Here is a 24,073-nt window from a genome sequence, read left to right on the forward strand (position 1 = left end):
GGCATGCGCGGCTGCTCCGCGGCCACCCCAGCGGGCGCTCGGCTCTTAGTAACGCGGGGAGGGGAAGGCTCGTCGGCACTCGCGGCCGTTCTCCTGAACCCCGACCCGCTGCAGGCACGCACCCAGTAACTGCACGGAAAAGGCCTGTGCCCGTGCTTGCTTTTCATTGATTTGCATTTTGTCCAACACCTGTCTACAGTATTTCTCCGTGTACCTTACCTCTTTGCCTTTCCACACGTGTATCAAATTACTAGCATGCTCCTTCCCCTAGACAAAAGTAGCTCTTTCTTTTTTCTTTAAAAAAACTTAATCAATCATAGTTTCTTTTTACCTCCTTACCCCTTCCCCTTGCATAGCAATTACAGCTGTCTATTATGACAGGAGTTATCCCATATGGCTGAAAGAGCTGAGAAGAGTAAAATGCTCTAGCACAAATAAAAACAGCAAAAGAATCCACTCTCACTCTGGATCCACCACATCCAGATGTGCAAAGTTCTTGTGCATTTTTTAATTTATGTTTTTATTTAGGAAGTGAAATTAAAACTTTTAAACTATAAATACAAATGTCAAGGTATTACATGAGATATCCAGAGGTACTTTTATCTTTTTTAATTTCTCAGATATTTCCTATGGAATTCAACATACAACAGGGAAACCAAACAAGTTTAAGTCCGTATACAATGAAAAACAATTACAGAGTTAGATACTGTCAATTTGCCAATTCATAAAAATTTCTACCTCATACAAATGAAAGCTCTGAAAACTAGAATTCAATCGTTAATGGTACACCAACTGCCATTTCTAACAGTGTTATTTGTATTAAGCAAGCTGTCTAGAATTAGGTGTACTTTACCACTGTAACTCAGTGACATCACAAAGTTTTTAAATACTTTATTTATATACTGTCACCAATATATATATGTACTGCAAAGAGGGCCAAACACTTGCAAAAAAGTCAAATTTTACACAAAGCTTGCATGAATATTTTTGCATTTTTTCCCAAATAGCAAAGCTGAGCCATTGTTTTCACACTGTTTCTTTAATTTATCAAGAACATTTAACTCCATCTATATCAAAGAAGCAGAAGAGCAAGCTTAACAGCAACTTTCATTTATGCATCTTCTTGGGGGGGGGGGTATCCATTTTAGATATTACCTTATGCATATCTAAAAATAATGACCACCAAGAATAGGTTCACTAAATTTATTTAAAAATCATAAAATGTTTCTTACAAAAGAGCATTACATTCTGCACACTGCTCTTAAAGGATGCCAGGGACACGTGGACTACCAGTATTCTCCCCCCTTCAAAAAAAATACAGTGTACATAAAGCAAGGTGTTCACAATAGTTACAGAAAACATTACAATTTACCACCAACAATGAACAAAAATAAAATCCACTCTCTCTGCTGCTGTTTCAAAATTTCAATGTTAGTCTTGCACGCCCTTTCCCTCCCCCCCAAATATTTGTAAGGAACTAAAACATTACATCTGGTGGACAGCAAAGATTCCACTACACCTCAAATGCAGAACACCTATGAAGCAGAGGAATGTTGGCTTTTTAAACAGAAGCAGATAAAAAAAAAAGGGTGCAGGACTCCTTCAGTTCTTCACTAGTCTTAGAAAAACTTTCCAGAATACTGCTTCACACTATAAAAAAGAAAAAATAATCTTGCATTAGAATCCTTCAACATCTGCATACTGCTTCACACTATAAAAGAAAAAGAAAAAAGCATGTATTAGAATGATTGACCATACATCTTGCATCAATATTCACAAAGACATTCTTAAAGATTAAATTACAAACTCCTAAAGTGTTTAAAAGTAATTAATTTTTAAAGATAAGGGCTAATAATTATAGGTATAGGACGATTTTAAGCACATTTAAGTATTAGTAGTCTAAAGCCAAACATTCAAGTTAAACATTAAAAATTGCTATGATAGTCAACATGTTAATAAAGCAAAATTAAGCAAAATAAATCTGAAGCTGTTAATATTTGGCAGAAAAGACAAAAGTAATGCCAGCAAGGTGTGAAATGCTGCATTAACAGCACCAATCGATTTCAACTTGTCCTGTAGAGGCATGGCCTGTGCCATATGGCAGACTGTGATTTGTTGTCAATTTAGTTATCTAAAAACAACAAAATCACTAGTCTTCCACACAGAACTAGACCAACATCCACTGAAATCTTCTATATTTTCTACAGGCTCTATGTAATTTATTACAAGTAGTTTTTTGCAGCAGTTTTCACCAGGGAAATGAGAGGACTGCTTGGTTAAGGCGTCTTCCAGCAAGATTAGTTTTGAGGGCGTCTTCATTTTAGTTAGAATGGAGAACAGAAGAGAATCAAGGCAGAACTACCAACTGGAGAAGTTAGGTTCAAATAGTTACTTAAAACCTGCCTTCTAGAAACTACATCACAGAGAAGAGCTTTAGAATGCAGTAGGGAAAAAAGTCAGTTTCAAATTGACACCAGGGCAGCATTAAGCTTCAACTTGCCTGTTCTGCAGTAAATACTGTGCATTTTGTATCTGGTCCTGTGTTCCTGTAATAGTTATTATCCGATCTTCTGAGCCTTCTAACGGTTCATCAATTTTGATCGAAGCTCCTGACTCATGACGTATTTGTTTGATTCTCTGGCCTCCCTTTCCAATAATAGATCCAGCCAGCTAGGGGAGAAAACAAAGCATTCGTTTCCTGATACGACTTTCTCTGTAAAAGCAGTCACAGACGTCACAGAAGTGTTCAAGTAGCTTCCATGAATTTATTTTTAAGATTTTCAATGGGAACATACTCAAAACAGCCTCTGCAATACTTATTATATGAACACAGGTGGTATGAAGTTGGGAGGACCAGCTGCTCATTTGCATAAAAGCAGCTACATAGACCATCTCTATTATTCAATATTAACAATTAATGCAATTGTTCAGTATGTCGCTAAAGTCATATGCTGAAGAATAGACTTCTGGTTATTTGGAAATACTTGCTTTATATTAAGAGTATCTGTCAAGCACCCCAAATAGCTATGATTTACTCATGTAGTCTTTCTCAGATTTAAAAAACAAACAAAAAAAAGCAAAATCAACTTTACTTACATCTTTGGGAATCGTTACTTGTGTTGTGATGATGGGTCCACCAAGATCTCCATATGAACCACGGCCCCCTGCATAAGAATAGTCTGATTTAAACGTATGCATCAAGCCCTCTAATGACTAAGTAACAAAGCATATGTAAAAATTCTATATAAAAACTTACCATATCCAGAGCCACCCTCAAACTATAAGAGAAAGAGAGAGAGAAACAAAAAAAAAACCCTTAAATAGCGAATAGCCATGCTTTGTTAACATGTTTTCATCGTAAGTACCACACTGTTAACTTTGAGCCAATTTAGGCAAATACTCCAAACCACCTTACTATAAACATAGAAGTGTCAAAGGCATTTTGAGGGGAGTGGACAAGCCACCAGGTGTGTGTGTGTGTGGGGGGAAAAAGTCTCATAGATCTATCTATCCTGTCAAAACCTCTAAAAGTAAGGCATCAAATAACATGAAGAATCCAGCCATACCAGTTTATCAAGTTACCCTTTTGGTGGTGGACAGCTCTTGACACTGACCTATTCCTGACCCTCCGATTAAACTAACATTCAAATCAGAAGATCAGAGTTCAGCTTTATTAATACAAACCTGTATAGCTCAGGAGAATTGGAAACCTCAGTTTTGGGTCAAAAAGTTTGCCCTGTAAATTGTCAGCACTTCTACTTCATCTGTATCTTGATGAAAAACCAAGTTGTGCAAGAATACCTTAGTAATTGAACCCTCCATACAGATTACGCTACAATCCTCCTTTGTATCTTATAAGGAACAATCATAACATGCATTATTGCCATTCTGCTAAAACTACCATATACCAAATCCAAATCCCTGCAGTGCAGCCCTCCTAGCTGCTTTTCTTTTTAGAATTTGTAGACTGGTACTTGATATCAAGCACTTAATTTGTTTAATGTCTTCTAAATGCACAAAACCCTGTTTTTATACCTTCCTATGCAAGTAGAAAACAGATGTGCACACTTTTCCAGAATTCAACATAAACATAATCACTGAACTTCAGAAACACAGGAACTTGTGTGAATTACTTGTCTGCAGAGATTGTAATGCAACAGCTCTCCCTCCCCCCACCAAAAAACCCAACCTAAACTACCTTCTACCTTTTTGGAACAACATCAAAATGGAAGCTATTCAGACCAAAGTGTTCAGCTGATCATCTGTTTCTAAGCAACCTATATTGTGTAATCATGTTGCTTAGCAATAGAGACTGTAATACAGCATAATAGAACATGTAGTGGAGTGCAAAATACAGGAGAATGAAGGACACTGCTTAGGACTTAATTCAGAGGCTGATCAGAGCTGCACACTTCATACAAACACACAGTTATTTCTGCTGCTGTTTTGCACAGGATTTCTTTTTTGTGCTTATCTGTTTTAATGAATATTCCTTTCCTTTATTTCCTGGCTCTCCTCCCCAGACTACAGAATAGCAAATGAATTTGACAGCAGATCACTAAAGTAATTACAGCTGCAGTGTTTATGTAAGCTGGAAACTGATGTTTAATATTTGGCAGCACTTTGCCATCTTCTACACAGCATAAACACTTGACTGCCCTCTTCAAACTTTCCTTCCTAAAACCCCTTAGGAGTAAAGAATTTGATAAACAAAATCGGTCCAATCAAATGCAACACTTTAAAATACAAAGACAGGTAATGCAGAATAGTTTATCCACAACAATAAGCAAAGACCTGTTTTTGAAATTTCTTGTTCATAACATGAGAAAAAACACAACACGAAGAATATATATCCTAAACGCATGCACCACCAGTCCTATCAAAAAGGAAGAGTCATGGTGACAGTTATGATTTAGAACACTAAAATGGGGTACATGAGGCAATACAACAGAAAAGCTACTCTCCTTTGGCTGTGCTGCTCCTTGTGGAACATTAACTGCCTGCCCAGGACACACTTAGGATATAAACTGGTGATACTCTGAATGAGGAGGACAGCCTTACGGATTTTCAGTGGCTGCAAGCTGCCACTCACTAAACTCGAGCTCAAGTAATTCCAGTTATTACTAAGACCATTCAAGTAAGTTATTTTTGCGCAATGAGCTATTAAACCAGTCAAATAAAAGATGCACACTCACCAATTCTGGTGGTTGCATGTCATCACAGGCATCCACATGACACTGCATCATCTTCCAGGTACAACACGACATGAGGAAGAGAGGAAATGGATCCAAATTAAGTCCATCTCAAGGAGGCTTACGAGTAACTTTGCATTGCAAGCAAACACGTACAGATACAGAGAAATATTTTCCTTAACACCTAATCTACTACAGAGACTCAAAAGTACATAAAAATAGACCAGTGACAAGACTTGCTCACTTTTACTTTCACTGTATGGGTACTCTAACTGATTACATTAATTTCTTCCCTCTTTCTATAGTCAACAGATTTACCTCTTGCAAAGAGTGTCAGACAAATAAGGGTAGGGCAAAGTTTGAATATTTTTTTTTCCCTCAAAGATGTTTAAGTGCTAATGAAGTACCATTTACAAAAGATACTACCCATAGGTATCAAAACCTTTTATTTCTCATGTTAAAAAAAAATTTAAAAAGACCAAAACAAGTCCTTATCTCCATGTCAACAGCAGATCAAATAGGAAGGACATGGCTTATCACATTTTAGTTCATTCCCATATACCTCATGTAGCCAAGAACTAGCTAGCAATATACACAGAACTATAGTAACAAGCTAATTACATTTGAAAAGTGGTATTTAGAATTTCTTTCCTTCACAATTCTACAACAAATGCTGAAGGAAAAAAAAAAAAAAAAGAGTCAGAGGACAATTATAAAAACGTAATTTGTAGAATCCACTTTAAGTTACCATTAAGGCAAAGGCCTTTGCAGGATTAAAAATAAATGCAAAACAGAATATGAACAGCACACTGAAATGTAAGAGTTCATTGGTACTCTACAGACTCATTTGTGCTAGCTACTACTGGCACTAAAATGGAAACCAAATGAAACACTGGCTGAATAGGGCAACAAACACAGCATTAACAAAAATTATATCAACTTTTACATCTAATGAAAGAAGATGCATGCCATCCTAACTGATGGCAGCAAATTCTTGTTATAACTTGATGCCTTATTTTTGAGGCACCATCCTAGAAGAGTGAAGTTCTGTTAACTTCTTCTGGTATTTAAACAGATAAACACAAGACTTATCAAACATTTTTGTTACCGATTTCTTACATGCTTTTTAATGTCAAATCTCTTAAATATTAAGCACATTCCATATCCTTTATGTGCATACCTCTGTTGAAGTGTTTATACACATAGATGACCTCTGTTGAAGTGTTTATACACATAGATGTGCATATATATATATAAAAATAGATTAAAAGTATCAAGAACTGGGAAGCATTTGAATAAGCAAAGACAGATTAGAAGTCTGATTATATACTCCACTTTAAACAGACATTCTAATTTACTTCCCAATTAACTAATTTAAAAATACTTTGGAAACACTAGAAATTGGCCAGATAAAAAAAGCTCATCCACTTTGTTTCCGTATGTGCGTGTTATGTATCTGAACACTCCCACGCCAAAAGGTGCTTAGAAATAGCAGGAATACAGACAGTCAGGTTGTCTCAACTATCAAAATGTCCTTTATGGTCCACAAGCATTTGATCTGGAGTTGTTACAGATGGAAACGTATAGTTCTGTAATAGAGAAACCGTGCATGTCTCCCCTTTAGGAAACACCTTCAGAAAAGAGATTATAAACCAAATGAACTCTTATAACTAGTAGTGCCCAGTTACAATGTAAACCAGACTAAGAGACAACCATTTAGTTATGCAGGAGACTTTATACAAACAAGGTATTTTTTTTTAAAGTGTTTTTTTTTTCCTACTATCTTAAAATTTACAAGGCTGTCAATATTGTTGTATCTCAGAAATTCCAGGTTCAGCATCCGAACTACTGAATCTTTCTGCCTCTAGCGAAAAGGAGAACTAGCAGAAAGTGAGGATTTCTGTACATTCAGCATCTAAGACCTCGATCTTGATCTGAACAGAGGATCTTGTTTTTTAATGTATGGACATAAGATAGTGTTCCTGCTCTTTGAAACCAGCCTTTCCCACACATTAAATGTTTTGCTAAAGAATGTTTTCTATATGAAACAAACAGCAGCATCAGAAGACTTTGTTTCTGGCATCACACTTCCAGTTTCAGCCTCACAATCCACATGAGAACTTCTCATCTACTTTTACAATTAAGGATACTGGGATTATGGATAACTAAAATCCATGTTGGGAAGCAGTCCTCAGTTTAAGTAGGCTATGAAACGCTGGTATAACACATCCAAAGACAAGAGCAATTCCACTGTCACAAGAAAATAATTGCTTATTGGAACCCAGAAAACTGGCAATGATGATTATACTTACCTGTAGAAACTCATGTCAAGAAAGCCAAGATCAACCTGATAAAAGTCAGGTTAGACAGAGTCCAAACGGATTATAATTTTAAGTTTCCTTTCAATATTTTTGACAAGCTTCTGGTGTCCCAATTTTGATATTCCTGTAATACCTACTTCCAGCAAGTTTTCCTCCCACATGGAGGAAAAGTGTAAACCTTGTTTAGGTAGTCCAGTTCACGGCTCCTCTCCATCCCTTTCTCTTCCATTCACAAAAATTTTTATCTTGTCTCATCTGTCATTTTAAGTAAAGTGCCAAACAGAGCCAGAGCAGAAACAAAGATTGCTACTCCAGAATTTTAACTCCTGGATGCCTATGACTTCTATTCCCAGGAAACAGGAGTCTAGTACAACAGCAGATGACCACTGGAAAAATGCATTTCAGAGTATACAATGGAAGAGTATCTTTAAGTCAGCCTTTTTAAGCTTCTAAATCTTACAAAATTCGTTTCCTCAGCAACAGCTAGCACTGACATAATTGAATATATCCGATTTCATCAACTTATCAGTGGCCCTGCCTCCAAAATGTTTGGAATCAGAATAATTTTTTTTTGCAAACATAGAAATCTGCAAAATAGGCAAGAACTCATTTGAAGAAGGAATGATCTGCCAGACCAACTGGAGATCTACAAAGATAATATTCAAGTTATCTAAGTGACGCATTAAGAACGCTTGCCTGAATCAAAAACTGTCCTGTTAGCAGAATTTAACAGAAGATTGTTCTAATTTATTTTCTTGACATGAAAAGCCTCCCAATTTCTATTTCTGACATCACTAAAACACCACCCCCACCCCCAAACCCTAAAAGGTCAGTGCAATTAAACCTGCAGGGTGGGGCACAGTCTAACTTTCTATACCATTGTTGATGGTGGGAGGAAAAGACAGATGCTGGAGCAGATCACACCCCAGATGACTCTTTACACTCCAAACATTCCTCATCAGGAAGGACTATCTGTACGGGCAAAACACCCCGATATATCTAAAATTATCAAATGCATGTATGTCCCATATTTAAATACAGGGACTCAAATTTCTTCAGATATTCAAAGTCCTGTGTTCACTAAATAAAACAATATGAATTTTAAATTCCTACCATTCCATCATAACGGTCTCCAGGTCTGCCCCTTCGGTCATAAGACATAAGATCTCTAAAATGAGAAAAGCAGCAGCACATCACTTGTGTTATAAACTAGTTTGTATACTCCGATTAAGATTTTCACATTCATGATGTACACAGAATTCAGAAATTCTGACTGTTTTAGCCAAGTTTTAAATGACATTACAAAAAACTTAAAGAACTATTGGCTATAGTTCTGGTAGACTGCTACTGTGCAGCAAATAATTCAATTAAAATACTTTTCAAAATAGGCTGGTGCAATAAACCCTTGATCCTGCATAACCACTACCAACATGTTTGTGTTTCACACTTCCATGATTCAATGAATTCTGTTCGAGTTTTACACAATGTATTTACGTAACAACTCACCCGCCACGAGGAGGTGGCGGAGGAGGAAGAGGAAGATTACGAGCTCTGCTGCCACCTCTGCCCCCACGACCTGGGGGAGGTGGTGGAGGTCCTCTGCGAGGGCTCATATCATCATAGTCTCTTCTTGATGGAGGCATAGGTCGTCCACCACGACCAGGAGGCATTCGATCAAAACCTCCTCTTCCACGCATTGGAAATCCTACAGGACGTCCCCTTCTATCATCAAACATCATTGTGAAGCCACCATAGTCATATGTTTCATCATAGAAATTGGGATCGTAAGGCTGGGCCCGTCCTTTAATTGGAGACTAAAACAATTAAAACAAAAACAAACCCCTCCCTGAGTTAGCACTGCCTGTTAACAGTTAGCATATTTGAGTTAATATATTAAACATATAAATATGAATTTATACATTCTGAACATGTTATGACGACTCTTAGTTTAACAACACTAGGTAGAAAAGCTATCATTTTATCCAGCAGAGAAGGTGATGTGCTTCCTATGATTTTCACTATGACAGAGAAACTCCTGTCACTGATCAGTGGCATTTAAATTTGCATCCCTTACTCTCCAATTTTAATTTCTCATCTTACTGATACGCAAAGCACAAATAATGGTTCACTTGTATCAAAAATAGCTTTCCTCTCCCATAATGTGCATCCCAATTCCAGAACACAGGAATAATTTCAATGGCTGCTAACAGTCCAACACCTTGTTATGCAGAAGTAAGAGGTACCAAATTCAAAATATAACATGGAAATACACGATTTTCCATCCAAATCATCCCTTAACTTCCATGAAGGGCAATGAAAGAACAGAATAAACCTATTTAACACACATTACCTCAGAGATAAGATCCAGGATAATCTTGATACATTCCACAACTCTATCCGGTTTTCCTCCAATAAGCACCACTCTGTCAGTGGAATGAGGACAACACTCTTGGAAGAGCTTAATGGTGGTCTGAGTGTTCTGTTGAAGGAAAAGCTCAAGATTTTCAAATACAAGTATTTTAAACAACTTTATAAACTTACTGAAAACAATAACGGTAACAGACGTTAGAAAACCTTTAAAGAAACAATAAAACTATAGACTATTCAACTCACAGTCACTTTAACTTGCTTCTGAGTTCTCACAACAAATTTAATTTTAGCAGATGAACTTTAAAAGATCTGCAATGACATGATTTTGTATGAAATGCTAGTGAAAAGAAAAAACATTTAATTTCTGATCTTTCAATTATGGCTCATCTATACTGCCATTCAATTAAGCATTAGCAAAGGAACCACGTAGCCATTGCGAGCTTACAGGGTATATTAATCTTCACATGCCATAAAAAACATACTTTGGATGCAAAACTATGACGCTGCTAGAATTATGTTTAGTCATCTTACCTCCCTCAGCCCATACAAAGAGATACAGCTTACATCTAAACTGACCTGAAATTCCCTTTGATACAATGCCAGGGAAAAGACAGAAGGCAACTCTCTAGATTCATAGAGACCACCAGCTTTTCAGAACATTATTTTCCATCGGTGGAGGAATAAAGTTATCTTCAAAGAGGTGGAAAATTTTTTTTGAACATTCTGCCCTTTTACAGAAAAATTCAAACATCTATTAAATTATCTTAGGAGTTCATGAAGGTATGTCCACCCTGAACTGTTCTGCATGTCTTCCACACCAACAAACCTAGTCCATCCAGCAGTTCATTCCAAAAAGAGCGATGAATGCTGTTTTAATTAAATGAAATAAAATCTTTTCTTTATACAGATTGCTCTACTGCTAATGTCCTTAAAAGCTCGATGAGAAGTCCTCTATCACCAACAGCCACTAATTTCTGAGGGTTTGCAAGCTGTAATAAGTAACTCACAGATTGATACCAGAACACAGAAACCATGTATGTTGTGAAGGAATTATTGCACAGAAGATACCAACACTTGCTGCTTATGAACACAAAACACTAAGCTGTTCATAAAACAAAAGCCAAATCTAAAAAGAATAGGAAACAATACCTCTCTGAGTTCTTTGATTTTAGCACCCTTGACACCAATAATTCCTCCTGCCAGACTCTGGTGAATTAGAAGTCTTAATTCGCAGTCAAAGTCACTGCCTTTGTAGTGTTGATACTGCAAGTAAGATTCATACAAATAAAGAATGAAATATTATTCCCAGAAAATATTTAATGCACTGGTTTTGTTTTTCTTCCCCAAACACCATGCTATGACCTAATTTGTTGCTGAACTGTAATTCTGTATTTGCTATGATAGAATTACTACTTACGCACCTTGCCTCCAAGTAAAGTAATGTCAAATTGGCTTTCCGTATTTCTTTCATTACACTGCATAACTTTCTATACAAATTTAACAAGATATCAAACAGTACAACACACTCTCTTACAAAGCCAAGTCATGATACAAATTACAGTACAGCTACATCGAACTTGGGCCTTAATAAGTCAGGAGATAGGTGTCTGGAAGGGGAGAAGATGGTTCTAAACATTAATTTAGTAAGGAGAGACTGTCTCCATCCTCTACAAAAAACAGAATACCAACACAGTTTGAGAGCTCCAGGCCTCTTTTCAAAAATAGGCTGCTTTTTTCTGATATAACATAATAAAATAGCATGGAATCATCTAGAATCATTTTGTTTTAAAGGCTCTGAAGAAGAAACAAACCTAAGAGACATACCTCTTCTAAAGTAGGGATAATCTTCTTCAAGATTTCTCCAATTGTCTCTATATCTGCACTTATACTCAAGATGCTGTCAGAGGCCATAAGTGCCAGATAATATGGAGAAGGTGGAAAAGAAGAAGCGGAAGTAAGTTTTGTATTCATAATCACGCACAAAATTCTAACAAGATTTACTACACAGAAGAACTTACAAATAATATTCCCCATTTAAAGTAAACCTGTTAACTGAATTTACAACACATGCATCTTTGTTTATGCCCAATATATATGCATGATAAATTTAAGATTAGGTAGGTCTTGCAGAGAGAGAGAGAGAAAGAGAAAGAGAATGGGCTTTGGAAGGGCTCAGATTAAGTGGGCAAGAAATTGACGCAGAACTGAAAGTAGAAGTGAATATTCATGTTCCCCGCCACCACTAATTTAGGATACCCTCGCTATTACATTGGTAAAACTGGCACACCTTCTCGTAGAAAAAGAGGGGATATGCAAGTGGTGAACATTATATTTGGAGTAAGGTTATGAGACCCGTTAGAAATTAGATTACTAATGGGCTCCGCAAGAAAACAAATACAAATGCAAGACAAAAAAAAGACAACACAAATGAGAAGTGAAGAAAAGTGAACCAGAGAGTTAGCATTTCATCAGAAATAATTATGAACAGGCAATGTTGGGGGGGAGCAAGGTGGGCCACAAAGACAGAGCGAGAGACTATTTCGAAACAATTTGATTTACAATGCAGCGAATATGCAACACTTGAAGCTGTGCTCCTTCCATTGAAATAAAATTAGTGGATTGTTTGGGTGGGCAACTCACGTAAAAGTTCAGTGACAAAAAGACTTAATGGGGAAAATAAGACAGAAAACTTGAAAAAACAATACACCGTCTATAAGGGGATACTATTTAATTATATAAAAGGCAGGTAATAAAATACATTTCTCTCTTTCTAATCAGGCAGTGAGGCATAAACTGTTGGGACATACCGCTCGGGGCCACTGCTGTCTGGGACTGAAACACTGGCATTGTACTGCATTGGTCATTGGCGTTCGTGGATGTTGGCATTGGGCATGGGTATTCAATCGGAAGTTGTCAAGTATGGTACCCGTTTGGCAACGAGCACATTTTTGGGCATAGCCAACCAGGGTTTTCACATGGGCGTTCAGGGGCGGATGGGCCAACGTCATGGTGGGCAACGCAGGGGCAAGTCGATCCAGTACATGGGCAACGGAGATATATGGCCAAAAAAACAAGGAGAGGGAAAAGGGGGAAAAGCAATAAATTTTAATTTAATACAAACTATACTCATTACTCTCAATTAATGAAACAAGCTTAAGTTGTTCTGAAGACTAACACAATAACGGATTGCTACATCGACTGTGGCTTAACAGTATGGACCTTAGAAGTGAGTTACTTGATCTGACTAAACTACTTTTTAACATACGATGTTTCAGTAGCAGGCTGGCTCATGAGGGTAGACACAAAACCTGTCAAGATCCATATGACAAAAACCTTGGGCAAATCGGGAAAGTTCCAGACCAGTCTAAAATATCTGGACTTAGGTGATTTATCTAATTTACTTAAAAAAAATAAAAAAAAAAAGACAAAAACCACTAGCTGCCAAAGTTAGTGAGCGTATGTATGATTCCTGACCATTTCAACTTAATCCTCAATTCTAGTTGCTATAGTTTATGAACTTAGTTGGAACCGATTGTGTAATGATGTATTACCAAATATTGTGTTGAACAGAGTATTGCTTGAAAAATTGCTGAAGTCGTAGCTGATGTTAAGTACAGGAGTGTAAACAAATGGAATTTAAGAAGCACTGCCAAGTTTTATAAATACATAACATTAACGCTGAACATGTGTCTAATCACAAGAGTCAACCCACTAAAAAATGTGAATAGGTAAGTAAGTCACGACCACTTAAAAATGCTTTCAAGTAACAGAATAAAGTGTTTCTTTACTGTTCTATACCCATATTTAAATCATGCAGCCTTAACATCAATGTTTTTGTGCTTCATGTGCAAGCTGTTGAAGGAAGAACAGATGGACAGTTTTTTTTGTTTGTTTTTTAAAGGAAGTTAAAGAATTTCTCTATCACTGGTTTAAGCCAGCCACCTGCAATGGTTTCAGTAGTACTATAATTGATTCACACATATGGGAAATGGTACAATTAAGGGCTTTAAGCTTTGTCAATATTTCTAATTAAGATGTTAACTCACTTGAAGTGTATAATTTAGTGGAATCCTTTTAGAAAGCAAAGAGGTTTAATATAAACCTCTCCTCCCACATGACTCAAGCTGAGTTTTAATTACAATACAAACTGAAAAACTAAGTTATCTACTCTAACAATCATTAAAAATGGCTTGTAGCTAGACTATTGATGTCTAGAGTTGAATTCCTCAATTTCTAGAAATGCGCGCAAGTTTTCAACGTAGTGCTCTGAAAGAATTGGTGTTAAATTAGTTCAAACTCATATATACTCACGTCTGTACGAAGTGCCTTAATATTTTTGCCACCTTTTCCAATCACTGCTCCAGCATTCTGAAAAACAGTTTTCAGAAGTTATGTTATGCCAACACAGCACAGCCTATGTTTCTGAACTGAAGACTAAGAATGATGTATCTATTTCTGCATTACCTCCTGCACTGCATTGTGCCGGGGGAGAGGGAGTGTTCTGCTTGTGAAAGGTTCACATTAAATTAATGATCAACTGACATACTTTGTCAATGGAAAAAAAAAAAAAAAAAAAAAAAAAGGCCAAAACAGCTCGTCACTTAACATAAGAAAGATAAATATATTCAATTTTGCAGCCTATATTATTTCAATTCCAGATTTAAGTTGCTAGGCAATTCTGCCTGCGTTAAAACAATCTCATAGTTGGAATACGACCCCCAAAAAGTATCTTATAGGATTCCACATGTTATGTAGGTGAATGATTTATCACTTTTGTTTGTTTTAAAACGTTTGCAAACTTCATTTTCCCACTCTGAATGCTTTTGATAATTTCAAGCACTGTTTCTGGTTTATATCTATGCATCTTGACTGACCTCACAGACCTGTACAGTCCAAAAAAGTTAAGGCCCATATAAACAGTCACTAATCTCAAAACTTACATTTTTACCAGGTTATCTCAAGGACTACATGCTAAACTACAGCTTTTATTATGCAGTTCATGAGTCTAACAGTATGTGAACATTCTGCAACACTCCACATAACCTGACTATTGCTCAGAAATACCATGCAGAGTTAAGGTAAAGCTCCCCATCCCAACACGAAAGACCGAACAACTTTAGATGCAACAAAACTCAAATTCATAGGTAACAAGTAGAAACACTAGAACAGATTCATAAATACTTTATTGTGATAATTTAAACTAGTCTATGAAGCTGTTGCAACCTCTTAAGTGTTACTCTCACTTTTCTTCCAGTTGATACATACAAATCAATTTACTAAATCTGTTAGGAAGAATTAATAAGATCCTGAAAAAGTCACCTTACTTCTCACATTCAATTCACAATCATTAGCTGATCATTCTCTAAACTGCTGCTTGCCAGAGACTAATGTACAATCGTTCCCCTCAAAACCACGACCTTCTACTCAAAAATATGAGAAACAGCTTATAATCTCTGTTGATTTAAAAAAAACTTCCTGAAAAAATAGAACAAAGTCCCATAGTCCATTAAAGACTTTTATTTGAAAAAAAAAAAAAAATTATTGTATCTGATGCCATTGGAAGACACTTCTACCATTAATGCATATATAAATATTCCTAATGTGTTACATTAAATAAAGCATGTGTTCTTTCTAAACATACACCCCAAAACACACTTTGTCACCACTGTCTTAAAAAATGCCCTAAGCAGTAGCAGGGTGATATTAAAAAAGCATACTTTGCTCTGAAGCAGGATGCGTAATTCAACCATCTCATCTGTATTTCGAGATCTTTTGAAGGCCTGTTCTTCTTCCATATCTTCTGCAGGACGTTTGCCTGTAGACAGGTCCATAGGGGGGAAACACAAACATTTATTTAACTAAGTTGTAATAAAATGGAATGCACGTCAAGCTTATGCACAGTATTTCTAATAAAGCATTCTTTCCTATTAGCCCGACACTAATTTTGGACATCCGCCCTGAGATTCTATAGTACAGAAACAGGTTTTTACCTCATCAGCCTACAAAACAACTAACTACTGAAAACCCATTTAAAATCTATGAACTACAGTTTAAATGAGAATTCTGCACATTTAGCCAGTAACCAATTTACGATGTGCTGTTTAAGGCAGCACAGCATCACCTACCTAGTATCTCCTTCATTATTTACAATTGGGGAAAAAACCTTCCAGCCAAAAAGCTCAGAAGTAGTTTGTCCAATACTGAAATAGTGGTGGAATAATAGGAAAGCTGCATTTCAAATACTGTTTTGAAAAACTGGCACAGATCAACTTAATACTTTAATACCTTTACTTCCTCACTAATTACACCCAAAAAGGCTCTTAAATGAAGTTAGTATTTAGAGCTATTTCACATATATACCTACACCCGCAGCGTAACAACTGCAATAAATAAAATGCAGTAATGTATGCCCGACTATTTTTATCATGATGACGCTGTCCAGACAAGTACTGAATATTTAGCTATCAAATATTTTCAAATCCTTAGCTGCAACTTTCAGCTACTTATGCCGTATCTAAAATATCCCCAAAGAAAAATTATGCATTGATGATACAAAAGCATGTATAACCACATGGGATAATTAGAAATTGCAAGATTAAACGCAAAATGCAAGACTACTGCCGATATAAACATATCTGATGCAGTTAAAGCATTAAAAAAAATTTAGAAGCATTAAGATATAGAATGGACATTTCCAAAATGAAATAGTCCTTTAAAAAATTTACCATTTGTCTCTGTGTTGGTAAAGGTCTCCTCCTGTTGTTCAGTCTCCATTACCTTTTATTCTTAGGTGGGCAGATAAAACCTGTTGCAGAATAAAAAAGCTAGTACGTGTATTTTGTGAAAAAACAAACTGTGCACCGTAGTAAAGGGAAAAAGCAGAAAGAAATGTCTGCTTCTAGAACTTACCGGTATTATATATCCTTGCAGAGCAAAACTCGAGTGTTTCTGGGCGGGATCAAAACCCAACAGCCTATTGCTTCAGGAGCCTATGAAAATAGCATACATCAGTTGTGGCTCTGTTCACTTACAGCTCCAATTCTCACTATAGCAGAAAAAGGGCATCTGCCCTGAGCTTTTGCTGCAAAGCTTTTTTTTTTTTTTCATTAAAGAGAAAGTGTAACAAGGCCAAACACATCACTAAGAGGAGAAATAACAGCCAAACATAATCAAAAATAGTTAAACAACCACAGTCTGAACTATTCTGGACTACTTAGTTTTCAGATACGTGCTAGTTTTAAACATTCACATTTACTGAAAATGTTTTTCAAATATTTAAAGTGAGCAGGTATCCAGTTACTATTACAGCGCATTATATAATGCATGTTTTGGATTTCCTTTTTAAGGGGCACTGTTTCAATCTGCTCCACTTGTTTAGTTTTAAACAATTTAGACTAAAAAAGTCCAAGTATGATAATCACCAGCATGAATTTTTACAAATTCTGTATCAACTTCCTAACAGACATTTTAGTATGCCTCCATTCAAGTGTAACAGCTGAACAGAAGAAATTATGCACAAGCCACCTTTTAGAAAAATCCTGTTGAAAATACCAGAGTCTGGTTACATATAATCCTCTCCACAGAGGCACCAAGAACCTCAAAATCAACTGAACTTCCTTCTGATTTTGTGAAACAGGCATCTCATTGGCAATTTTTTTTTTTTAAGTCCATCTGAGAAAACTCATAAGCCATACTAGAATTCCAGGCAAAAGAAACAATTTGGCGTATTATTCTCTTCAAACACACATTTCTACAGACAATACAGTCAAACAAAGAATGCTAGTCTCCCCCTCGACTTTGAATTTTACTGCCTTAAGCTCCATGGCCTTTAAAAAAAAGTGAGAACTTGCCTGAAAATCCAAGAAGAAAAAAAGTGAAATATATTAAGCTTTTTAAACATCCCCTTAACCAGCTGCTAATTAGCAGTTGCTCTGTTTGTTGCAGACTAACAGCAGGCACCGCCGGTAGGCATGCACTCTCCTGCAACCAGCCGCTGCTGCGTGACTGCCTTCCCACCACACACTGGTATTTCCAGACACCCGATGTGAGCTAACGGACATGATCTGCTTAAAGTGTAGCCAAGTCTCAAAGAGACGTTGCCAAAACGCTATTACCGGGGGGGTGGGGGGGGTGGGGGGGTGGAAGGTGGGAGGCTGCACAAGCTTCAAATACCTAGCACTCTCAGACCCCGGTTATTCTATTTCCGACCCTCCCAATAAGCTTAGAGCTGCGGGGGAAGAAATGTAATATACTCCACCAGGCTTATGAAGCCTCCAAATCCCCCTTAGTCATAGGCATTGAAGGTGCTCTCCGTTAGTTACTGTGCGCTGTTGTGCAAGCCGAGTCCGCGGCGCTGGCTAACACAACGGCTTTAGAAACCCCAAGAGGCTAAAACGGCTACGGAAGGAGCGGTGCCAGCGCCCGCAGACACGAGGCAAGGGCCGACAGCCGCCGGCGCGCCCCCCGCTCCGCTCCCTCAGGGGCGCAGCGCGCCCACCCCCCCCCCCCCGGCAGGCCGCCGCTCGGCCCTGCCCCTCGCGCCGCTCCCGCCGCAGCCCGGCGGGCAGGGGCGGGGGGGAAGCGGCGTTACATAACCCACAGCCGCGCCGCGCCTCACCTTCCCGGCGGCGGCGGCGATCAGCAGAAATGGCGGCCGCTGTAATGGCGCCTGCCCGCTGCTAGGCGGAGCCGGGAGCGGAAGAGCCGCCACCACCACGCGGTCACAAGGAGATTTACCCCCCTCCTCCCGGGGAAACACAAAGGCGGCCCCGGCGGCCCTCGCCCCGCAGCCCCGGCGCGGCCGACCGAGCGCAGCGGCCCTGCCGCCGCCGCGGCGATGGCGCCCGAAGGAAGCACGCCCCGCCGCGGCGCCGCCCGGCTCGGCCTCACGCGCTCGCCTCCGCGCAGGCCGCGGCCCAGAGCGCCCACCCTCCCCTGGCCATGCCTCCCACGGTTCGCCCCAGGCACCGAGTTACCAGGGCGGCAGCACCGAGGCGGCGGCCGTCGCCGCTCCCCCGCCCAACGCGCGCCCCCGCGGCCCACAGGCTGCCCCAAGCCGCTCCACAGTAGCCGAGGAGACGGCCCCCTTCCGCAGCCCAGGCGCCCGCACCTACCCGATTCCGCCGCCGCCCTGCCGGCAGGAGGGAGGGGAGAAAAGGCCTCGGTCCCGCCGCTGTCCCTGCGGGAGCCAGCGACGGCGGCTCCCAGCGGGCTGGAGCCCCGCGGCAGGGCCCGAGCAGGCCCGCCGCATCGCCCAGAGCGGCGCCACGACAGCTCCGCTCGCCCCGGCACGGCCAGGCCTAGCCGGGCCCCCCTCCGCCCCGCGCTCGCCCCCCCCCCCCCCCGCCTCCGCCGGCTGCGTGTCCCCGCGGGCCGCGCTCACCTGCGCCCGCCGCCGGCTCCACCGCGACTGCGAGAGAAAGGGGAGCAGCCCCCACCACGGCCGCGCACAGCCACCAGCGCCGCCCGCCGATTGGCCCGGCCGCCTCCCCCCGGCGCGCGCCCGCCGCCGCCCCGTTGGCCCAAGCAGCTGCCCATCAGGGCGGGGGCCGACCCCGCTTCGCCCCGCCCTCCGTGCGGGCCACGGCGAGCCAGGCCCGGGCGCCGCGAGGAGAGAAGAGCGCGATCCGCCGCGCGTCGCCCCGGCCCGGCCCGCCTCGCCCCGGTGTCCCTTCTACCTGCCAGGAGGGAGCTGTGAGGAGGGCGGCGGCGGAGGCGGAGACGGCGAGAGGCGGCAAAGCGGGGCGAGAGCGGCCTCGGTCGCGGGAAGAGAAAATGGCGTCTGGGAAAACTCCGCCTTGCGCTCGCCGCCTAGGGCCGGCGGGGTGGAGCTCTCGCGAGCCTTGGAGGCGCGCGTTGCTCCGCGTCTCCCATTGGTCGTTGGGGCGCGCGGGGTTTTGGGGGGCTGCGCCCGGAGGGCACTTTCCTCCCCCCTAACGGCCGGTGATGGGAGCCGGCAGCGTCCGGCCGGTGGCGCCTGGGGTAAGTGCGGGGCGGGGGGAGGAGCCGCGGCGCTGCCGCCGCTCGCCCCTTCCGAGGGGCCGGGAGGGGCCGCGGCCTGCGGAGCCGTGTCCGGCCTCGCCGCCACCGGAGGCTCGGGACGCGGCGGCCGCATCCCCGGCGGGAAGCCGCCTCGGCAGTGGCGGGACGGGGGCTGTGTCTTACCGCAAGGCGGGCTCGGGCCTAGTGGTGAGTGAGCGGGTGCGTTACTTCACCCAGAGGAAGCTGCACACTTACTTTTTTTAATTGGAGCAGTATCTGGGAAAGCTTTAAGGGCTTTTTATTGCTTAGCTGCGGGTTTTGATGGCAGAAGGCAAGCCTTGTGTTTCTTAAGTATTCTTACAGCTTTGAGGGGTTTTTTTGGTGTAATTCTGCAGAGAAATCGAGCTCCCTGAGATTTTTTGGCCCTTCATCTTAAGGGGATGATAAGGTTCCACGCACAGTTATACACCTTAAATGTGCTTAGTCACTTCAAAAGCTAACAGCAGGCCAGAGTTTATTAACCACCAATGTTCCTGAGACAATGACTGCCAAAATTTCGTGGTGCTGCAGTCAAAGGCTGAACCGGGTCTCCAGACAACGCTGATATTTCAGGCTAGCCTTCTCTTCTCGGTCACAAAGCTTTCATCCGGTTCCCGTGTAAAAATCACCTCTGAGGTACAAATGCTCACAGGTCCCAACTTGTTTGTATTGCAAATGGGGCCTCCCGCTTCTATTCATAGCAGTGCTAATAAGATAGGACAATAACTTATAAGGTCAGTTTCTAAAGTAGAGTTACTGTTAGCAGCAGCAGCCACAGGAACAAAAAAAAAATCTGTCAAAAGGAGAATTTATTTTTTTTTGTCCTGTCTCTTTCCAACCACAGCAAAATGATTTCCCTTGTATACTTCCAATTAATTCAACAGAAAAGATGAAGCCATCAAGAAGGGCTGCTTGTAGAAGTGTCAGTACTCTCCTGATACACTACAAGAAGAAAACTACATAGGCTATGTATGCTGATTGGAGTTGACTTGTTTAAGTGTTGGAAATGCATGTTTATTTTTAGTGTTCCAGTTCTATGGAATTGCTTCTACATTGTCACACTTAGAATGACTGAACTGAATTGGGAGCAAATTTCTGTATAATGCCAGTGAGAGACATGTCATAACTTTAGCAATTGTCAGAAGGGTAAATATATCTTTTTGGGTTTTCTTCTAGGAAATTCATTTTTTTCTTTTAACTTAAAGGAAAATGTCTACATCAAATATTGCAACAAGAGTAGAAACTTGGCTTTCATCCACGTGGCATATTAAAGTTCCTTTGACATGGCTGGAAGCATGTATTAATTGGATCCAGGAAGAAAATAGTGGTAGTAACTTAAGTCAAGCTCAGATTAACAAACAGGTGTTTGAGCAATGGCTTCTCACAGATCTAAGAGATTTGGAATATCCCATTTTGCCTGATTGCATCTTGGATGCCCCCAAAGGAGAATTGTCTGGCTTCTTCTCAATACAGATTGATTCTCTAGTTGATGTTAGCCAGCCAGCATATTCCCAGTTGCAGAAGCTAAGAGGAAAAAGTACTGTAAATGAAGAAGTAACAGCCAACACTCAGGCATTCCAAAAGCCCTGGGAAGCAAAGCCTACTCGAATGCTAATGCTGCAGCTAACTGATGGAGTACATCAAATTCAGGGCATGGAATATCAACCAGTTCCTGTCCTCCATAGTAATCTTCTTCCAGGAACAAAAATCACTGTACAGGGTAACATTGCATATCGTCTTGGAGTCCTTTTGCTTAAACCAGAAAATGTAAAATTGTTGGGAGGTGAAGTGGATGCTCTTCTAGAGGAGTACAGTCAGGATAGAGTCCTTGCTAGATTAATTGGAGAAGCTGAGAACCCTAATCCTGTTGGACGAACTGATCATGAACAAGCTGTTCCAAGGCCTGTAGACGAATTAGGGCAAGCTCTAGGCCCTTCAGATGAAGAGCTTTTAGCCAGTCTTGAGGAAAATAATGAATTTACTTTAAACAATGAAATGCCTTTAGAGAGTGGGTATTGCAGTAGAAGCAGTAATTTTAGCACAACCTCAAGTTCACACAATGGAAATGTTTTGCAACAAGAATTTGGAAATCCGTTTCCTTGTTCAGATGAACAAATTTCATGTCCTATGGAATGTGCTGATGGCTTTTTAAATGACTTTCCTTTGGAAGATGACTTGCTTCTGGAAGAAGAGATCCAAAGAGAGCTGGAAGAGCCACCAGTGGTCAGGAACAGAAACGTAGGTTTAGTTACTGAGAGACTTCCACATATGTCTAGAAGCTCATGCGATTCATCTTTGAATGGCACTTACGAAACAGATGACAAGAATGAGAGAGAGAAACCTGTAGAAGCTACCAGCAACCAAAAGACTTTTGGAACAAGAGTATCTACTGGAGGTAGAAATAGTACGAGTGATCCTTCACAGCATAATAGCGTACATCAGACCAACAGTTCTGCAGATTTCTCTTTGGATAATACTCCCAAAGAAAGGTTCAATGATACCGAGCTAGCTGAGAGCAGACAAAAATCCCAGAACACTTCTGACAGCAGGCTGCTAAACAGTGAGCCAGTATGTTTCTCAAAAACAGACTCAGAGGCAGATCAGCAGAAGCGTGATATACAAACCTTTACTCGCAAAGCAGTAGAGGCGCATGATGTTGATTTGTGTTCTCCACCTTTCACATACATTTCTGTTCTCCTTGCAAAAAGACCAGAAACTGTTACAATTCTGAAAGTCAAATGTTTTATTGTAACTCTGACTGGAAAGCTCACAAGCAGCAATGGGTCCTGGGGTATAAAGGCAAAAATTTCTGATGGTTCGGCTTATCTAGAAGTAGAGTTTGCTGATGATATTCTGACAAGTTTGATTGGATTTTCAGTACCTGAAATGAATATATTAAAAAAAGATCCTACCTCACATGCAAAGCTTAAGGATGGTTTAGAAAAATGTCAAAGACACCTAATAGATCTCTGTTGTTTGATGACTATAGAGTTTGATCCTTTTCAGTCTAAAGCCACTGTATTAATTCTACAGGATGCTGATGCAAGGCATCTAGAACAGTTGAAGAAACGTGTGTATAAATAACATGTGAAAACTTACAGAATGTGGATTAGGAACATTTCAGTCAAGATTTCCCCCAGGGGACTGTTAAAAGTTAAAGTTCAGTGATACGTTGTTCTCTCTTGAGAAAAATAGTGGAAGAGTGAGAGGTGGAGATGATGGGGGAGGGGGGAACATAGCCATTTGTTTCTTATGATGAGCATATTTAAATAAACTTCAAATATGTTTGACTTAAGAAAATCATGTATCACTTATTCTGCAAAATCCTCCATGTTGTTGACTGGTGATCTGGAGTAGCAGATTTTGTCAGGAAATGGTTAATAAAAAGAAGATTAGCTCATTCTTGCACTTAAGAGGATGATTACTAACCTGATTTTTAAAAGATAGTTATTGGAGACTGCCAGTCTCTTCTCAGAGGAAAGCGATTAAACAAAGAATTATTGTTTAGATGTTCTGACTATGCCAACTTGAAAATTTATATGCATAATTTGTCTTCAAGAACCTGAAGTGAAGGATCACCTTATTCTAAATATTCAGGTGAGAAAAAAAGTGCATACTTAAATGGAATAAAAATCTATGTACTTGTTTAAAAAAAAGCCTCAAAATATTTTAAAATAATCCTTTATTAACAGAAAAGAATGATTGTAACATGGGGAATCTATTTTTGTCTTGCTAATGCTAATCATTACTAATAGTTTTGAACCCACAGCCAACCTTATTAATTAGCTTTTATAGTATTTACTAGTCTAATCTCCTCACGGTGTAGTTGTATACTTGATAGGCATCATATATGTTGTATACCTGTGTTGGCCTTAAGTTTTGTGGGTTTTTTTTGATTTCTGCTTTTAGAATGTATTTTTTAAAAAGCCAATTAAAGTTTAAATGAAAACTTTTTGATGGAAGCTCGTTAGTCCCTTTCAAAGGAGACATACACTTTACTGTGTTTAAAGGTATGAGAAATGGATTGCTTGTTTTTTTCTTTCTTTACTTTCTACCCTGTTTTTTTTTTTTTTTGAAAACAGTAGAATTCAATATCCTGTCTGGGGTAGAGGATGAATGGCAAGAGAATTCTGTGCAATATTGATGTAACTTGCTAAGAATGTGAAATTA

At 40.2% G+C, this 24,073-nt stretch overlaps 2 protein-coding genes across 9 annotated transcripts; one reads left to right on the top strand and one right to left on the bottom strand.

Annotated features, from left to right (window-relative positions):
• Positions 1-1,189: 1,189 nt before the first annotated feature.
• On the bottom strand, positions 1,190-19,695 carry LOC112978822 (heterogeneous nuclear ribonucleoprotein K). Of its 6 annotated transcripts, none has more exons than XM_026092563.2 (16): positions 19,561-19,695; positions 16,793-16,872; positions 16,609-16,688; positions 15,601-15,710; positions 14,195-14,251; positions 12,691-12,734; positions 11,708-11,780; positions 11,033-11,146; positions 9,864-9,992; positions 9,020-9,327; positions 8,627-8,681; positions 5,196-5,246; positions 3,257-3,278; positions 3,097-3,179; positions 2,501-2,670; positions 1,190-1,711 (listed from the first exon to the last, which is right to left on the bottom strand). In XM_026092563.2, the coding sequence occupies exons 3-16, from the start codon at positions 16,655-16,657 to the stop codon at positions 1,678-1,680; spliced, it is 1,299 nt and encodes a 432-aa protein (XP_025948348.1). In that variant the 5' UTR covers positions 16,658-16,688; positions 16,793-16,872; positions 19,561-19,695; the 3' UTR covers positions 1,190-1,677. The 6 variants fall into 6 exon arrangements, with proteins under 6 accessions (XP_025948348.1, XP_064357730.1, XP_064357729.1 ...); XM_064501660.1 differs by lacking the exon at positions 19,561-19,695 and adding an exon at positions 19,266-19,403 and having other exon boundaries at positions 1,190-1,650; positions 15,601-15,698; XM_064501659.1 differs by lacking the exon at positions 19,561-19,695 and adding an exon at positions 19,266-19,403 and having other exon boundaries at positions 15,601-15,698.
• Positions 19,696-19,724: 29 nt separating this feature from the next.
• Positions 19,725-23,855, top strand: LOC112978821 (recQ-mediated genome instability protein 1). Of its 3 annotated transcripts, none has more exons than XM_026092560.2 (2): positions 19,725-19,864; positions 21,080-23,855. In XM_026092560.2, the coding sequence occupies exon 2, from the start codon at positions 21,113-21,115 to the stop codon at positions 22,985-22,987; it is 1,875 nt and encodes a 624-aa protein (XP_025948345.2). In that variant the 5' UTR covers positions 19,725-19,864; positions 21,080-21,112; the 3' UTR covers positions 22,988-23,855. The 3 variants fall into 3 exon arrangements, with proteins under 3 accessions (XP_025948345.2, XP_064357725.1, XP_025948347.2); XM_064501655.1 differs by having other exon boundaries at positions 19,745-19,864; positions 21,109-23,855; XM_026092562.2 differs by lacking the exon at positions 19,725-19,864 and adding an exon at positions 19,873-20,071.
• Positions 23,856-24,073: the final 218 nt, after the last annotated feature.

The sequence above is a fragment of the Dromaius novaehollandiae genome, chromosome Z (assembly GCF_036370855.1).
Source record: "Dromaius novaehollandiae isolate bDroNov1 chromosome Z, bDroNov1.hap1, whole genome shotgun sequence".
Lineage (NCBI taxonomy): Eukaryota > Metazoa > Chordata > Aves > Casuariiformes > Dromaiidae > Dromaius > Dromaius novaehollandiae.

Coding starts and splice junctions, on each gene's coding strand:
- LOC112978822 (XM_026092563.2), bottom strand. CDS start 16,657: ATGGAGACTGAACAACAGGAGGAGACCTTTACCAACACAGAGACAAAT. Junction 15,711..16,608: donor TACCAACACAGAGACAAATG/GTAAATTTTTTA, acceptor TCCCCCCTATGG/ACCTGTCTACAGGCAAACGT. Junction 2,671..3,096: donor AAGTAACGATTCCCAAAGAT/GTAAGTAAAGTT, acceptor TTTCTCCCCTAG/CTGGCTGGATCTATTATTGG.
- LOC112978821 (XM_026092560.2), top strand. CDS start 21,113: ATGTCTACATCAAATATTGCAACAAGAGTAGAAACTTGGCTTTCATCC.